The sequence below is a fragment of the Haemaphysalis longicornis genome, unplaced genomic scaffold (assembly GCF_048455015.1).
Source record: "Haemaphysalis longicornis isolate Haplotype H1 unplaced genomic scaffold, Haemaphysalis longicornis Haplotype H1 scaffold_284, whole genome shotgun sequence".
In the NCBI taxonomy this organism is placed as follows: Eukaryota; Metazoa; Arthropoda; class Arachnida; order Ixodida; family Ixodidae; genus Haemaphysalis; species Haemaphysalis longicornis.
Genome location: NW_027526330.1, coordinates 1,133 through 20,011, shown reverse-complemented (window position 1 = coordinate 20,011; position 18,879 = coordinate 1,133). Strand labels below are relative to the sequence as shown.

Here is an 18,879-nt window from a genome sequence, read left to right as displayed (position 1 = left end):
GGATGGGAGGGCCCGTCCCACCCTGGCGGAACATCCGAGTGGGACGGCCTGGAGTGGTGTAATGAATGGAGATAGCTGGTGCACTATTGTTGGCCAGGCGTTTGGGTGAGCGCTAGAACCATATCTCCAGCAGCTGCAGCATGCCCCTCGCCCGGTACCCTTTTATACACATTCCCGTACAGCGCCACGCAGCCACTCCCGTACTTACATTTTCGCTTACGTGCAACGCATCAGTGTGTCACTCAGCTAAGGATTGCGTTTATTTTGGTACTACAGGAACTCCTGAAGAGACACTGTTTGTCGGAAGCTTTTGGTACTACAGGAAATCCTGAAGAGACATAACTTGTTAGAAGCGATCGTTCAATATAAGTTTTCACGCCTTTCAGCCGTGTTGCCAATTTGCGTACAACTTCTGGCAGTCGCGGGATCATTTGCGAAGATTGGTGGCGCTGAAAAGCGGGATTGATACAAGTCCGGCACTAGCTGTGCGCACCCAGCGCCATCTACTGTTTCACTTAAAACAATCATTGTATTCTTTTAGGCAATCGCTGAGAAAACTCATTTGCTCCACCTCAGTAGCCTAGGGGTAGAATTGTGGGTTTCAGAGCGAACGCCCTTGCTTCAAGCCGTGGGGATGTGAAATTATAAAATTTCACATCCCCATGGCTTGAAGCAGATCTTTGAATCTTAGCAGATCTTAGATCTTAAAATCTTAGAACCGCGATATTCTTTACTGCAAAATTTTCGCTTAGACGTATTCTGCGCATTCTTTTCGTATATAAGGGTGATTTGGTATCGTTTGGACCAGTTCACAGATGGGGCGCGGCTTATCACCACTTTTATTAACGTTCTGCATGCCGGGGTTGTACCTATCATGGAACCAAATATCTACGGTGAAAACCATTTGTGACGTCCTACTGTTCGCGAATGAAGGGACACGTTCTATTTCTCAATCGGGTCCATCTAACTGAAGTGTGTGTCGGCCGATGGGTGAGCTTCTGTAATCATATTTTTATAGTTCAGTACTTGGGCAACGTTGGGTTTCCACGATGCTATAGCGAGGAGACTTTTTGAAGCACTAGCACGTGCTTTGCCTTCGCATGCAAGAAATATTGTTCAAGTAAGATGAAGAGTTTTGCGTGTGTTGCTTTGTCACCTACGTTAGTTGGTGCGGTTCCTCAAATTAGCTCGGTGATCAGTTCCGCGCTTCTCGTTGCCGAGGTGATGTACTGCGGAAGCATTCGTAGCCTTGAAATGGTCGTTTTGATCCTAGCATGTCAATGTTACTTTAGGTAGTTGAAAGCGAACGTCAAGCGACGAAGGCATTAGAACGAAACTGCGGTGCAAAATTCTCGCTTCTGTCTGTATGACAGTCCTCAAGTTCAAATGTTATTTGACATTTTCTCCATTAAAGACCTCATGCCTGAATGAAAACAAACCTACTTCTCTTAGGTTCTGATCAAGGAGGCGTCGGTTGTTGCCAAGGCGAGGGGTATAAAACATTACGATCTCTGGTTCCGGTAGATTTTATTTAGGCTAAAATTCCCTAGTGCCTATACATGGTGTGACAAAAGGGTGGCGAACCCAGTTTCTTTCGCGCCGGCGTCATGTAAACACCCCGCTATGTTCGGAAGTCGCACCAGATCGTCAACAGTCTAGAAAGCGTTATCTCTCCGCAGCTCTAGCCCTCTGAGATGCGCTCCTGGCGCAACCCCGTAAACGTGGCCTATGACTGCTGCTACATCTGAAACATCCACTCCTGTATAAAATACTGTAGGCGATGATATGAAAGCTCGGCGTACTGTGGCTGCTCGGCATAGCGGGGGCGCGATGCCATCTCTTTATAAGATGCGGCCGGCCACCACGCCTTCTGTCTGCGTGTCTGCAATGTTGCACTTGCGCGCTTATAGTAGGCAGCCCGTATCCGACGGTTTTCATATTCAGTTTTTCCTCGTACTAAGACGCCAGTCGATGCATCAAATAAACCAGTAAGCCACAGCCGTCACGTTTTTCCTACTTCCGACCTTCAATCCAAGCAACTGCGAAGCCATTTTTTGTCGTAGAAAGAGCGAAATAAAGCATACGATTATCGAACAGCCTAGTAAGTTTTCCTTCACGCGGTTGTGATATTTCAGAACAAGAACAGCGTACTATGGTACAAGCAAATAGTCCTGCAAATAGAGCTTCAGTTTATTCGCGCTCTACTTTTTGGGGTTTTAGCTCTTAACGAAAAATTTCTTGGAAGCCGTGCGAGTTCACGCTGTGTCAAAATACAAAGAAAATAGTACCTCCATATTAGAGAGCCAACGCCAGATTATAAAGCGAAAAATAACTAGCATGATCTTGCAGCCGAAAATGAAAAGCTTTTCCATTTATGTCCGTGCACGTAGTGTGCTGTAAACAGGCTGGTGTGGCCTTGGCCCCTGTATAAAAAAATGAGCGGGCTTGCCTCAGAATCAGGCAAATAATGCTTTCCAGAACTCTTCATACAATCGGCGTGCGGAAGCTGTGGGCAAGGGTACAGACAGAGTAGTGCGATCCTCTGGCCTCAGAATAAGGCACCGATGAGTAGCAGGTGCTTCGTACCACAAGTGAATGTTTGAGCATTGCCTTTGGTCTAGAGCGAATGTATGTTTCTATGGTCATATCGGAGGTTGAAATATCAATCGATATTGCGAGATACATTCCCTGAAAAAAAAATTGAAACCACCCCGTCGAAATAGCCGCCTCCATGCCCAATGCCTTTCAAGGCCCACTCAGCGAGAACCTGAATCGTGCTCACGATATTCATGACACTAAGCACCCTATAACTTGAAATACTTGCGCTCATTTTGTTTTAAGGCATACGCTGGTTCTCATAGGGAGACAAGTAATCGTACCAATATATTTTTAGCGCGAGGAGGTAGGTTCATGATACCGCATCCTTAACTTGGAAGAAAATCTGCCTGGCGGCCATTGACTTTGTCCCTCATCTTTCCAGGCAGACCATACCAACGGCAGCAGTTAGTCCATCTGGACCGGGCCGGTGTTCAGTTGAAGTGAAGCCAAGATACCCACTCTGCGAAAAACCCTGCATTATTTGGTTGGGTGGCCAAATATGGTAGTTTAGTAGAAGTCTGGCACACTATTAGGATGTCCACGTCTTGTATATATGCCTCAACCACTTGTATGATTGCAAACGCGACCTTTTTTAGCTGCCACTGTGGAGCCTTACCTCTTCGGCAAATTTTCATACTACCAGCCGTGCTGACGAGGTCGATGGCTGTGCAGGCAGTGATGAAACAGGCTAAAGTGACCAGGAACAGCCTGCGTGTAAGAAACAGCCAAAGAAAATTTGGAGCAGGGTAAAACCTATGGCGAACGCGTCAGAAATTTTATACTTCGGAGTGAACCTGAATTCATGAACTGCAGGGTACACAAACTAAAAAAAAGAGATATAGGCCGCATTGTCATTTTTTCAACGCAAAATATGGGATAAGGTATCCCTCATATGCGCCTGGAGGTTATAGCTTGTGCTTTATAAACACTTGTACCAATAAAAAAAAAGGCGAATCCCACGCAGAAATGGAAACCGACGTATGCGAAGCTTTCTTCGCGGCACACCTGGGTGGAAATAACTAAGGTGTGGCATCTTTTAGTGGTATTATGCTTGGCGTAGTTCCCGATATTGAGAGCACAGCTCTTAAGCGCTCGCTCCTGTGGTTTCGGGGCGTTCCTCGCCGAACAGCCTTTTTGTAAGCGAGAGAACGAGGACAAGGAAGATAGAGCGAGACGTAAAGCGACGGCATCGCGGCGGCATCCCCATCCGACCCTTTATACGTCTTCTATGCATGTGGGCAGGCGCTGAAGCCCACCATACACCACCTTGTATGGGACGGCATAGGTCTCATAGGGCTATGCTGGACACATCTGCCTGCCTCAGTCCTTGCTTACGAGGACTGCAGATCCGTCATAATGGCCGCATCAAAGAGAGTTCATTCGCATTATGGAGGTTCGTTGATAACTTCTCCGTGTTAAGACATTAGTGATGCCTTCATCTTCCCTTCCACCCCTTTCTCCGATGCGGCTTTGAGCCATCCATCCCAATAAATGTTCGTTTGTTGTTTGTTGTTTAGAAAAGCGGAGGAGAAGAGTAGGGCGAAAGTGTGAGAGGGAGGGCGGTAGCGCAGGGTGCCGCGCCAGACATACTCCGCGGCAGCGACGGGCTACGAGATAATGCCAGAGGAGCGGGCACAATGGTACGTTCGCCTATGCCGCGATCACTTTGACAAGCCGCGGAGGCTCAGTGGCTAAGGTGTGCTGCTGAGCCCAAGGACGCGGGTTCGATTCCCGGTCACGGAGGCGGCTTTTCTGATGGAGGCGAAAAGCGAAAACACCTGTATGTTCGATACTTCAGCGCACGTAAAGATCATCAGCTGGTCGAAATTAATCAGGAGGCCTTCACTACGGCACGCCTCATCCCCTATGTACTGTCGGTGCGTTAAACTTTATTACCAACCACGTGATCACTTCCTGAGACGAAGGAAGTGCTGCACTCTATTTTCGCGTTAACGAGTATCGCAATCGTCAGCCATTTCTTAGGACTGTGGACCAAGGCGAGTGCGTAGAAAAATACCGGAAGTAAAGATAAACGTTCAGCATTTGAATCTCCCTGGCGAAGATGGCACCAGCTCCAAGCGCAGAGACCGTGATACACACAGAAACTGGGGTTTCCACGGGTGCGCCCCCCTCCCCTGAAATCACTGCTCCAGACGACTCTTCGGGAGCGATCCGAGAACGCGCGCGTTATCTCTAGTAACTTCACGACTACTCCCCCCTTCTCCCCAACGCGAATCGCTTACCGGGCCGCGCGGGCACGAGAAGCTGAGGTTAACTAACTTTTTAGAGTGTAAGATAAAACTTAGCGCCGTAAGACGCCAGAAAGCAGCAGCAGCCCCCCGAAATCTGGCTAAGGAGCCAGAAAAGAAAGGTTCCCTTAAACAGCTGTATTATTAAATCAACAACAACACACGCCGCGGCATTGGTGACTGCCTTGGGCATTGGTGGGAGGGCATTGGGCCTGCTTGGGGACTATCCGCAACGTAAACAACAGCAGGCACAATAAGTGACTACGATAAATCCTACAGCCCCGAACGGCGGGGCCCGAACTCCTTAGCTTGAGTCACCTAGCGGACAATGCCGAGAAGCGTAGTAAACAGTGGCCTGGGAGCTTAGTAGGAACGCTGCAGAGAACGAAGGCACCGGGGTAAATCTGAGCACGTTACCTCACACACGCACTGGGGGAGCTAGGGTAACGATGTCGGCCATGACAACTGGTCTTCATGAGTAAGAATTCCGTTAATCGGTTAAACCATGCAACGATCACGGTTCCCGCCAGCTTGTTATCTATTGATTTCTCGCTGCAGTTAGAGCCAGTAGGTCATAGAGCACGCGTCACCATGACACTCCGTGAAATGCCCACGCATGCCCATGGCCAAGCAAAAATACACTTGCCTACGTATAGCGTGTAGCTGTGGCTGGACCTTTCGTACATGAACCCTCTATCCGGTTACCCCACTCCACAGTCTGCATCGCCTCATTCAAGCCTTCTTCACATTTAGACCTTGAATCAACAGCACGCACGCGCCTGGGGGCTCAGTGGCTAAAGCGTTGTGCCGTTGAGATCAAGAACGCGGGTTCGATCTTGGTCGCTGCGGCAGTTTTTCTGATGTAGGTGACAAACTAAAACGCTTGTGTGCCGAGATTTCAGCCACGTAAAGACTCTAAGGTAATTAAAACTATTGGAGAGCCCTCAACTACGCCCTCAACCAGCATGATTTCAAGAAGCAAACGCAAATGCCGTAAACGTCCGTTTGAACTTCTCTTGGGAAGTGAACTGACGCAACTGAAATGGGTATGGTCCCTAGCGTGAGCTCAGAAGGGGGTTACAATGTTTTCTGCCATATAAAATATGGGCTCCCATCTCCCTCCTCCTGCCCTAGAGGCGGCTTCGTTGCTTTCTAACCTTGTGTAGACTGGAGTCCATACGATGAGGGCAAGGGGCAGATGGAGATTCTGGCGTAAAATCTGCAGGACTTGATGGCAGATACGACCGGTGAGGTAGTTTCAGCAGGCTGATGGAGAATCTGTGAGGATCGCGATCTATTATTCCGTGGTTTGTAAAGCTAGGGTGATGGCAACTTTCCACTGAGGTGCGAATCGTAACGGGGGTGATTTCTTATCCCTGGTGGTAGGTGACAAAACAATTGGTGCTCTGGAAGGGCGTGGCGTCGATGTAGTTAGTGGTAGGTTGTCGGGTGTATGTAATTTGTGATGGTGAGTTGTCGCTTGCCGGCTTGCTGCGGGGTGCTCATGATGCATATTGCGTGGTACAGGGGCGATGGATATTCACTCATGGAGGAGATCGGATTCTTACGGTTATGGCGCAGTTAAGGTTAATAGCCGATGTGGTAAGCTCCGGCCAGTGGGTGAGAAGGTGAGGCCGCGTAGATTTGTGGCTTTGTCGGCTTTGATAAGTTCCGGCCATATTGGAGGCCCAACTGTGGTAGTTACGTGGTGTCACGGGGTAGGCTGAGTGCTGTCTTGTAGGCCTGACGGGTTATAGTGACGAGTTTCTTTATTTCAGAATTCTTCAGGAATAGGAATGGCGTCCTGTGCGTGAGGTGACTCGTAAGAAATGCTTGGATGAGAATTACGGTGCCTTGTTCTGATTTGGTGACGTCTTCCTGTTATTTTGCGTGTAGGAGGTGCGTAGGTTGTTAGGCTACTGCGGGTTGCAGTGGCATGATGATTTGGGATTATAAACCATCTTGTGGTATATTAAGACCCTATATACGAGGAGAGAGACATGGACAATGGGTTGTCTGTTTAAGAGGGAGTTCCAAGAGGTATGACAAAGGTTGGATACAGCGTGTTCCTAAAGCAACGTAAGGGAAGACACCATCACGCGGTAGTTTCAGTGGACAAGGAAGCACTGAGTGAGGCAGTGGGCGCAGCTAGCCTTCTTCCGCTAAGCCCACTCCATCCCTATGCCTGCATCAATATTACTATGTTCTTACAACTCATTCACGCGCCGTTGTAACGAAGTCTGCAGCCAGCGACTAGTATATAAGGGTACCTCTGCAAGGATAGAGAGGTACCCAATCATTCTACACAATGTGCACTGGGAGACCATGAAGCCATCGTTACCATCAACGTCGATATAATATACAGATTATGCTATGAATACCCCGCAAGCACAGGCATCGTGAACGCTTGGATCGTGATCGAATTCAGCTGGATGTCTCTGTTGTTTATCCCCGAGAGGATCGAAGCTCGACTTTTGGTTCCGTCTATGCCTTGCCATTAGAGAATACACTTCCTGACAATATTTAGTGTTTATAGGCGAGTGTATGCATGGGGCTTCAGCCCCCACCTCTCATTACATGTTATGTTCTTGAAATTTCGTTGGCGGTGAAGTTGAGGCGGAACTTCGGCAGTTGGAGTTAGAGTCATGCTGCATATAAAATATTGACTTTATGCGGTGGATGACAGCTAGAATTGCTTAATGCAATTTCTGCACGGTGCGTCAAACAGGAAGGCCTTATAAAGGGAACTCAACTGAGTTTTCTTAATACTACAGCCTCGAAAAAAAATACCACATACAAAATTCCCCGAACACGTTGTTGCAGCTACGCCAGTGATTCGTTTAATGCTAGGCGGTTATCCCTAGGAGAAAGACTAGCTAGGTAACCATTGAAGGAATGAAACTGATCGATTAATCTACCGATTAATCGATTGATTGATTGTTCGCGATTAATTGGGTAATCGGTTCTACACATGAAAAGGGGGGCAGCAGACATGATATCAAGGCTCCCAAAAGTCTGCGTAAGCATATTTAAAGGCATCGTCTTACAAAGCAACAATCACATCTCTTAAGACCATTGTTAGAAGCGCAACCACATGAAGCGGCAACGAAGACGAAAGGAGCCGCGCCGCCGGGCTCGCTCCTTCTAAAAACAGCGCCAGTTAAACGTTCATTTGTGCCACGAATGTACCCCTCGGGGGTCTCCTTAGCCCACCTGGACTGGCCCCATGTATAGACACGATATCTCCTTAATATGTAAGACTGTATGATGCGATTTCGACTCCTCCGTGTTGATTATCTGATAGCAAAAAAAGACACTTGGAAATCGAAATCTGGCATTATTTTTTTATTCCTTCTGCGAAGCACACCAACCGACTAACCGATCAATTAATCAATTAATGCATGCCGATTAACCACAATAAATATTTACTTGACGCCTAGCCTTAGTAACAATACTGTCTCTTGTGGAGTAACACTTCCAAAGCTAACAACCCGTTTTCGTCCAAAAATATATGTTTGGAGCGTGACAGGTTAACCGTATGGCAAAAAAGACGCACCGTAGTGCTGGTTCTTTCGTCGCAAAGTTTTATAACTCGCATCATGCTGTGATGTTTAAGGCTGTGTAGCTACTAGTTAAGTATGGAGGCTTCGTAGTTTCGGGAACAATTTTTTATTCTGCTAGCCGATCCCTGTGAGGTATAATTGCACTCTCAACCCATTTCTGCCAACCGGCCTGGGCAGAAGTTCTTTTGACGCAATTCCATGGCCATTAGCAGTAATCGAAACGGCAAAAGAGACGACGGTCTTGATGGCCACTTCGGAACTTTACACACTGTAACACTGTAGAGCTTTGAATATGTGTTGTCGCACAGTAAATTCGGACAGCATGTAAAACGACGTTGCATGGCCCTTAGCACCAACTCTAACGGCACAGCGCGTTATTATCAGCTGTATTCTTTCGAGCCAGCAGTTCGGTGCCTGACTTGTTAACACACAGGAGGCGGCAGCACGCCCATCGCCACAACTCCACGACGGTGGGCATCTAGCTAGGTTTTGTGGTTTCAAATCAACAATGTGTTCTCTTAAGCGCCTCTAGAGTCGGTGGAAGCACCAGTTCTTCCCGAGGGGCCGTCATTGCGCTCATTCATTTGGATTGTGTTTGTTTTATTGTTCAAAAAAGTTCCCTGCCTCGAGAACCCCCGTAATGACTTACCAGATCGCTTTCTGAGCGGCTGTCCACGGTTGAGCCTGGTTGGTGACGCAGTGGGATACCCGGACGTCTATTAAGGAGGGTTTCACTGAAATGAAAAGTTCGACATGTGTGAACAATATAAACGCCTTAAACACAATCTAAATTTAACATACTGCTGCTAGAAAACGCGTTCGTAGTTGTAGATACCGAATGTCGTGAAATGGCATGTTAGCCGTACTACTTGAAATAAGGATATTGATTTTATTATTGTTACCATTGCTGGTAGATTTCGCACAACCAGAAATAGCAACGCCGAAATCCAACTCATGCGGCGTATTGTACATAATGTCGAAATCAATCCCTGTCTAGACAGCCTTTAGGATTATCGCAGAGTCGGATGCACAGTTCCCTCTTTAGAAGCGAGACGGCGGAGGTTGGCACATCGTTGATCAAATCCCGGAGGGGAATTGAAGGCTCAGGGCAGCTGCTTTCGAATGCGCTCGAAGAGCAACGATTGCCTCCCCCCCTCCCTCCCCGTGCCTTTTTTTTCATACGCCAGTGGGTCACCTGGTCTCAGAAAGAAAATTGCACCATACCCACTACCACTTAAAGCCCACGTGGCTTTGGTGGCTCGTACCATTGACTTATTTGGAGGCTTGCATGTTGCCTGGAAGTTGTTCGTTCCCGCTGCGATTACCTGGATTCCTTTTTAATGCAAATATAATGACACTTTTTGACTGTATATTTAATGGGGCCTATAATTGGTTTTCCGTGTGGTCTTGGATTTTACAATACTAATTTAATGCCTTTGTTTAAGTGAACTTTCGCGCAAGCGCTGGTATTTAGTGTGCGTGCGTGTTTTGTTACTGTACCGCAATAAACCTGAGTGGCTTGCCTCAAATTTCAGCTGTATAGGGCAGTCCAAACAGGATTATTTCTCTGCTAGTTAAAAACAAGACCTCATATTTAGTATCGTCTGAACGCGAACTAATATTTCAATATTACACTCCACAAATTCCGCATTTGTTTTTGTTCAGGTGCGGATATTTCAGATGAAAATAAGTGATGTCACGTTAATGTATTTATGCCAATGATGAGTATTACCCGAGTTTAAGAGTGCCTGCAAGTCACCCTTGTCGCAGTCGTTAAGCAAGCAGATCCCCATGCGAGCTACATGGAGCGAGTCGAGGTAGAAGTATTCCTGGAATGTCCGCATCTGAAAAAAAAAAAATGTGAATTGAACTTAAGCCAACACTTCCGGAACGGCATGTCAAGCCCCAGTTGGTGTGGCATTACGCACTAAACAATTATCAGGGGCTCTAGCTTTTATTGATACTTTTGCCTGGTCTTTCCAAAAGCCAAAATTAAGTAAGCTCGCTGTTTAGGCTGCTGTTACGCGCTAAAATGCCTTGGTAAACTTCTCCTACTTTCTTTTGTATGGTTTAATGCTTTAAATGAAACCTGCCATTTGCGAACTTCTAGCCACATTGTTGTGGTTGACATCATTCGCACTGTACGCTTCTGGAACCGTTTTATAGTCTGCAATTAAATGTGTTGTTTATTGGGTGTTTCCGTACGCTAGAAAAAGTACAGGCACGAAGGCTAAATAAGGTATCCCACTGCAGGCTCAACGAACTCCTTCTATACTTTTCTTGTTGTGTATACCTTGGGACAATCGCAATGCCGCAGTAAATGGGCCTACAACGCAATAGCATAGGTTCCATACATTGTCGGTAGGTACGGATAGATTAAAGCAGGTTTTATAATAAACTACGGAGCAAAAATTATATTTTTAGCTTTGGAGTCACATAAATACTCTAACTTGCGAAACTGATTATTTCTCGAATTGGCAATAATAAAGGAATTTTTTTTTTCAAAGCTTACCACTGGATGGAGGCTCTGTAGCATGGGTGCCATCTCGCTCTCAAAAGCTCGAGCGTTCGGAAAGTAGAACACGACGGAGCAGTATTGGCCCTGTGTCGTAACGCGACCAAAACTGTCCACCACTTCCGTCTCCAGGCATTCATCGAAGGCGCCGAGGTCGCTCTTCGTTCCTTGTAAGACTCCCGTCGGGTACTTGCCGGAAGAGTCGAACACTGCTCGCGAGGGCAAGTGCACGTGAGCCAATGTCATTTACGTAACAGCGGTATCTCGTTCATTAGACACTTCGGCAACGGAGATGTGTCGACATTATGTGGTACTTCACATTACAGGGTGCATAGCGGCTGCAGCATTACATATAAGGTGCGTGAATCTGTGCATAAAATCTTGTAAGCGTGTATTGTATTTGGGAGAGGCCTTCGTTCAGCGATGGACACAATAAGGCTGCGGCTGCTGCTGAGGATGACGACGACGACGACCACGACCGAGGTGGTGGTGGTGGTGGTGATGATGATGTCGATGGTGATAAGGGCAAACTAACAGTTATACAGACCGAACTCGATTCCCGCTGATAGAGTCGGTTTAAAACTGATTTAAACGCCATGGAGACTGTACTTGCTGTCGTGGGGCTTGAACGCAAAGTTTCACCTAGTTTCACGTACGTGTGTCGGATATCGTGGTCAAACTTCACTCTAGTTTCCTTAATCGTCGGTGCATACTCTCTTTATTGGAAAACAGCATCAGCAACTTTTCCGACGTGTAAGTGTGTTTGACGTGATAAAAACTAGTGCTACTCACAAGTCACACGCAACTGCCGCGTTGTATATGTGACCGTCTGATTTCAGGGTGTTCATGACTCCGCATATCTTCAGCAGTGGCGAAAAAGGGGTGTTGTGGTGACATCTAAGGAGAGACCTGTTTAAAAGCAGGCGATGCGCGTTGTTGGCTAAACAACGGCAACAGAAATCCAGCCTTAGTGAAGCCATTTCGGCCTTCCTCTCGGAATTTCCCGGAATCCTTTATGCAGCCTTCAAACGAATTGCATTCTTGTCATTGTGGCACTTGCCGCGTCGCATTAGCGAAATACCACTTTCTACTCCAGCGAAATATTGTCAACGGGAAGAATCAGCTTCGTGTCGGCGAAAAAATGGCTCGAAAACGTTGGATTTAACTACAAAAGTTACTTCTCCAATGTCGCGCGGCTAGGCGTACTGTCCGCACTTAAATGAGCCCTGAAGGAGGTTTTGCTGATACATAGGTGTTCAGATTTTCAAATAATTCAGTGTACTAGTCAACACCTCCTTCAGGAATTTTTAAAGCGACGTGTACTAGTAGAGTTATCGCAAATCAAAACATCGTATTTTCGCCCACCCCACGATTCTCCCTCGTTGCGTCCACCTGCTCGCACCGTGACTGCCCATGGTGCCTCGCCTCTCGGTGACGTATGCAAGAACATCAGATTGCAGGCGTCATGTGATACAGCGATATTCTGCGCCGCGGCATCGCTCTGGGACGGGGCCGCCTGACTTTCTGCGTTCCGTTTGCGCCATTTTTTTTATCATTCTGCTTATGAATCCCTCATCCCACTCACGGCTGTAAAAGCTGAACGAAGAAATGGCGCGGTGACGTTTCCACACCCCGCTGAAAGATACTGAGAAAAGAGAACGACCCTGACACCACGTGTGCGCGGCAGCGACATGTATTGGTACTTCTTCATCATCATCATCATCATCATCACCATCATCATCATCATCATCATCATCATCCTATCTACGCCCACTGCAGGGGAAAGGCCTCTCCCATTATTCTCCAATTACCTCGGTCCTGTGCCAACTATGACCAATTTCCGTACGCTAGAAAATTTGGTACTTATGGGAGTCTAAATTATGTGAGCGAATGACTAAAAAATCGCCTCAAAATTTGTTACAGTGAGCACGAACATGCGTCCCGAACCGAGCACAATTTATATACAGTAATACCTCGTTAACCCGAACTCGCATATCTCGAAAAATTGGCTAAGTCGAAATTTTCCGCGGCACCGAACATTTTCCTATACGTCCCATGTATATTTTTCCCTTTATCTCGAAGTATTTTTGGGTTGGATTGCGGATAACTCGAAATCTTGACTGGGAGTGGAACGAAAATTCCGCCGCCGGACCATTTCACAAGATTCGCGCGATGCTGCCACGCCTGAAGTCCGTCGATTTTTTTTCTTATTTAGCCGCGCCTGCCATACGTCGATGCTTTCCGCGAACGCGAAGTGCGCGAAGTCGTTCAAACGGCCACTAACGTAGAGGACGGCGGAGACGACGGCGATGACGAACCACCTCGAGAGGTGCCGACATCTTCTGAGACGAGAAATTTGCTGCGCTTGCTTCGAAATAAGGTCGAGTGCAGCGGCGGGGAAGATCGACTGATGCGATGCGTCAAGCAGCTGGAGGACACCTTCCTAGGCCCGAGTACGACCGCAAAGCAGACGAGCGTTAGGCAGTTTTTCGCTGCTAAATAAAATGGCAGTGCGGCAAAACCCAGCCGGTTAAAGTCTCTTGTATGTTATTTTTTTCTCTTTTAAACCTGCACGAGAAGAAAGATTAGAAACTGCCGCTGAAGAGCCGGTAAGTAGTAGTGATTTTTCTGAAGAGCGCTCATTTTTCCCGGCGATTAGCGCAACTTTGCTTATCTCGAAAATTCGTTTATCTCGAAATTTCCCCTGGTTTTTACGACTTCGAGTTAACGAGGTATTACTGTATTGCTTAATTTGCCGTTCGTTCGCGCCAATGTCGAGCGTGGCCGCGTTGTGGGGACGCCAAACACGCGCTTACCAGGCAGTAGTAGTATTCCATTATGTTATTCCGATCGGTTCTAAATATTTATAGCAGTAACAAAAAAACAACATGGTACGGGGCTTATTTTTAGAGTGCGCGCACCTCCAGCATCCACTGCGCCAAGCAGCGTGTGTTTGGCCTTGCGGTGCCTTTGTGTACGCGTTTTCGGCGCTCTCTGCTTAATCAGTGGAGTTTATTGGCGCAAGGGTATCAAAGGTCATAAGCGCCGTCAGCGCGGTCTAGAGCTATGGATCGGGCAACTTGGTTTCGAATTCAAGCCCGGCAAAATTTTTAGAGCGAAAGCTCTGTTACACCGCATACAAAACCAGGAAAGCGCTCATTGCGTCGATCTGACCTACAATGTCAGCCAAGGTCAAGCCGGCTCCTTGTGCGCTCAAGCGGAGTGGAAGCGTCCTATCACTCGTTTGTTCTAAGTGGAGTTGTGCGGAGAGGTGGTACGGGGAAAGAGTACGGGAGAGTGCCGCCGGGAAATGATACGCGTGCAATCAGAAAATGATACGAGGTGCAGTCTGTATACACGTTTACTGCGCGTGCGCGCCTAGAGAGGCAACAGCGGCGAGAAGCATCTGTTTTGTTTTGCTGTGCCCTTGTGTGCGCGTTAACTTCGTGCTCTCGGCGTCAAATTCCGGCAAGGGAAACTTTGTATAATAGTGTTCAACCACGGCATTTTTTTTCTCACCACGCTTGGGCCGTGATGTATTGTGGGCCGCACGGCGAAAATCGAGATTACACATGATGTCTCAGCCTCACATTTCGTCAGTGAGCCGATAAAAACTTGGCATACCTGGTTAAACAAACGCGTTAATCTGAAAGCGCAGGACGCGTGCCGCATGCATGCCACCACTTAGCGGTATCAATAAAGCAAAAGTGTTTAGGTTTCCAGTGTGAACGAGAGCCAAAATAAAGCTCACAAGAACTGACACTTCAGCTGGTTGGTACATAACGTTATAAGAAAGCGGCAGCACAACAGGCTGGACGGAACGAAATGATGACGAACATTTGCGCTTGTTGTCTCCTTTTCGTACCGTTCCGTCTGTTGCACTGCCGCTTTCTTACAGAAACCAATTACTGTCCGTGTTTCAAACTACAGACACCTCTCTGCTGATGAGGCATTGTTCTATGCACTAATACGTTGTAAAACCCGCCGCGGTGGCTCAGTGGCTAAGGCGTTGTGCTGCTGAGCACGAGGACGCGGCTTCGATTTCCGGCTGCCGCGGCCGCTTTTCTTATGGAGGCGAAAAGCCAAAACAATCGTGTGTGCGTGATTTCGGCGCACGTCAAAGGTCCTCCCCAGGGGGTCGAAATTAATGCGGAGCCCTCCACTACGGCGCGCCTCATCGCCTGCATTGCGTAGGTGCGTTAAACCCTACAATCAATCGATACGTTGTGAAGAAGGCACGGAGGGATAACGTCTAGAAAATGCAAAAATCACTCGCCGTAGCAAACTTTGCAAACATCACAGTACTGTAGGCCTGCTCGGTGTAGGAAAAAGTTTACTACCGCATTTTCGAGATGCTGTCTATGCTGTGGGGAACAGCGAAACAGGAGGAGCAGTTTATATCGGTGGCCCGGTTCACCACACATGCTCTTCGGTACAGCAGTTGTGCTACAGTTGATGGCTGCTGCGCATGATGTGCAGCTCTGTTTTCACGTCGGAGTGGCACTAGCATTTTAAACCGCCGAGGCTGAGATGATGCCCCATTTTTAAACGCACGAGTACACGGCTGGCAACGCATGTGTCCATTAACGGAAAGCGGGAACCTCGCACGGTGCCTTGTGTCACGACGCACCGACCGCTTCGGTATACAGAACTGCTAAATTGTAGCGCGAGATCTGAAGACAGCGCTCCGTCGCTTCCCCGATGCAATGAACTGGATGCCCTCTCGCGGGGAGAGGAGTCGCAAGCCTCAGAGGAAGAAGCTCGCGAAGGCTGTCCGCTTCACAATGTGCCCCCTCCTACAGTTTCTTTCCTGTGTGAGGACGTTGGAGACAAATATCTTGGAAGGAGGTGAAAAGATTCTGGAGGAAAAAAAATGGATTCAGATATCACAGGGTATCCTACCGGTTTTCTGGGGAAACTTACGTGCGGCAGTGGGCGTAATAATTATAAGGATGATGATGATGATGATGATGATGATGATGCGTACGCGCTGGCTATGATGCGTTCGTAGTGGGCTCGTCTCCAGCAAAATTCCCACCATAAATATCGCGTGTGGGGCGTTGCCCGCCCCTGGGTCCTTTATGGGGACCCGCGTGAGGGAAAGAATGACCGCAGATACTGTTGAAGCGAAGCTTTCTACGATCACTGACTGCGTCCGTGCACACCACAACACGCACTGCAGGAAAGCCACCTTTTCTGACCATGATGATGATCGTGGGGGAAGGGAAGGAAAAAACGCTCCCCGCGGTCGGAATCGAACCTGGGCCCCTAGCATTACGAAGCCGACGTGTATGCGATTGCGCCTTTCCAACACGGTCAAAGCTGTTGGGATTTCGAGAGGGGTGCATGGGCGTCAAAATTTAAAAAATCCTGCACCCCTCCGCCTAACGACGACGATGGCTGAACGCGAAGCTTTTTTCGTGTGAAAGCAAATGGAGTCAAAGTCAAAGCCACTGCGATTAAAAGTCCAAACTCCGTGCGAGTCAAATTCAAAGTTCAAAGAGTCAAAGTCCGAACTCTGACGAAAACCAAGGAATCCCTCACGAGAAATCATGGCGCTTTACTATCGTCGTCGTTAGACGGAGGGGTGCATGATTTTTAAACCGGTCCCCATTCACTTATTTGCAAGAACGCAAAAAATTTATGGCTAAATTTTATGACTTCCCTTTCTTATGACTTCCCTTTCTTATTCTGGAGCGCCATGTAGGAGAAGGCTGCAACATATACCTGGAACAAGTTACAGCTTTTCGTAGGAGCTTTTTGCTCACAGAGGGTACGGTTGTAGAGCTTGCTCAGCAAACCGGCGTAAAACGAAACTAGATATACCCCATTGTTGTCCTAGATATACCTGATTTATCGATCTCAGGCCGTTGTCAGAAAGCAGGAACTGTGTTTTCTGGCCACGAGGCATAAGTGCGGTCGTGAAAACCGAAATGAACTAGTGTAAGTGCAAATGACCAATGATAACAAACAGAAAAGGTTCTGCATACAAGGCTTGCATGGGATTAAATGAAAAATATTAAAAAAAAACGTTCACCCCCAGCCGCAATCACGCTGTGCTAGCTTGAGGACTTGCATAACGCGATGCCGCCTTGTCAATTTCAGTTTTGATGTAATTCAAAGAAGTTCGCTCCGCGTCTAGCAGTGGTTAGTAATTCTTGCCAGAGCTGCTACTCACTGAAAACAGAATTTTTTTGCGATTTCAAAGTCGGTATCCAAGCTACTTACATGCCAGTTGTTTTATGAAGCCGCCATAATCCGGAGAATTCCAATAAATTCCTATTTTTATTTTCAAATACAAAAATCATGCACCCCCCCTTCGTCAAACTACGACGATGGTGGAACGCGAAGCTTGCTCGTGACAGATTCTTCGGTTGTCGTCAAATTTTGCCAAGCTGCTTCGACTACGTCGATATGGAGCAATCGGATAGACGTCGGCTCTATAACGCACGGAACCCAGGTAGCCTTTTGTTTTTGTTGATGTCCAAGCCCGGCAATAAAGAAAAAAAAAAAAAGAAAGCGAGCGACCGAGGTTCGATTCCGGCCACGGGAAGCGTTTTTTTTTTTTTTTTTCACTTGAGCGTTTTCGCGTTACAGACTCCATGAGCAAGAACACTCAAGCTTCGCTTTAAAACTGTCCCACCACACGTGGATATGAAACATGATAACAATAAAACTGCGCAAAAGGACGGGACGCACCTATATACCCTTCCGTGCACATGCGACTGTGCGCATGTGCACGGAAGGGTATATAGGTGCGTAGGCTGTTTCTGAATAAATTTAGTTGTGAGTCTGCGCCTGGTTTGTTGTCCTCTTCTTCCGTCCCGTCCTTTTGCGCAGTTTTATTGTTATCATGGAACACCAACTAGGCCAACAACGTGCTTTACTCAGATATGAAACATATTCGTGATATACATACTCACATCTGAACGCCCAGGGCTCCAAGTTCTGGAACGCCCGCATCATTTTCAACATGGCCACGCTACACGAGGCGGACACCTCCGCCGCTTGCAGGCTCCTCATGATGTCGGGTGGTACCTTTGCGAATGCTTCAGCTATCATTCGTCGAGCATTGCTCATGGCCTCCTGGAAGACGGGCTTCAACGTTGTATCGTTGGTTCCATTCAAAAGAACTGATGCGCTGCCCCAAGTCAGCAAATTCAACAGGAGTGCTGCCACCAAAAAAAGTGCTCTTGCGGTCATTGGTCTCTTGATTATACCCCTTCCTGCAAGACAAAAGCATAGAGTGGCCGTTAGTCGCATACAGCTGAAAAAAGCAGTGCGCACTGGTGTAGGTACGGAGTAAAGCTAAAATCGATGTCGGATCGATATCACAAACTGAGCATATAGAGAAAAACAGCACTTCATATATTTCTAATTTTTTACGTCGTTTGAGGTGATTGCATACGACGGCAACCTATTCTAGAAATTTTCAGATTTATCCGAGAAATTTTCATTCCGCCAATGTGAGCCACAAAAGTAGTGTTCTGGATTTAACTGAATGAGCCAGTGAAAAACTTTAATAGAGACGAACATCAGACGCTGATGGTTGTGCGCCCGCCCGGCGGGAGGCCTCCACTAGTCCGAGAAGAGATTGATTGATTGGTTCTAGTGTTACACGCGCCGACGCAACGCAGGCGATGGGGCGCTCCGTAGTGGAGGGCTCCGGATTAATTTCGACCACCCGGGGATCTTTAACGTGCGCCGAAATCTCGTACGCACGGGCGTTTTTGCTTTTTGTGTCCACCAGAAACGCGGTCGCCGCGGCCGGGAATCGAACCTGCCTCCTCGTGCTCAGCAGCACAACGCCTTAGCAACTAAGCCACCGCGGCGGGTGCTAGTCCGAGTAGCCCTGGTCCGTGCTTTACTGCACTGGGCCTCCCCGCCAGGCTACGCTGGATTGAGAGGTCGGTGCTGGCCATCTCGCCCGCCCACTGCTCGTACGTTGGGTGAG

The 18,879-nt window shown here is 47.8% G+C and overlaps 1 protein-coding gene across 2 annotated transcripts in view; it reads right to left on the bottom strand.

Moving 5' to 3' along the window:
- The window catches only part of LOC144173080 (nose resistant to fluoxetine protein 6-like), a gene marked incomplete at its 5' end in the record, with an annotated part of 71,517 nt that extends 53,366 nt beyond the window's left edge, over positions 1-18,151 (bottom strand). For both annotated transcript variants that reach the window (XM_077701593.1, XM_077701594.1), the window contains 5 exon segments: positions 3,215-3,306; positions 9,060-9,144; positions 10,143-10,254; positions 10,923-11,134; positions 17,849-18,151. In XM_077701593.1, coding sequence (XP_077557719.1) covers positions 3,215-3,306; positions 9,060-9,144; positions 10,143-10,254; positions 10,923-11,134; positions 17,849-18,128 — 781 coding nt within the window.
- Positions 18,152-18,879: the final 728 nt, after the last annotated feature.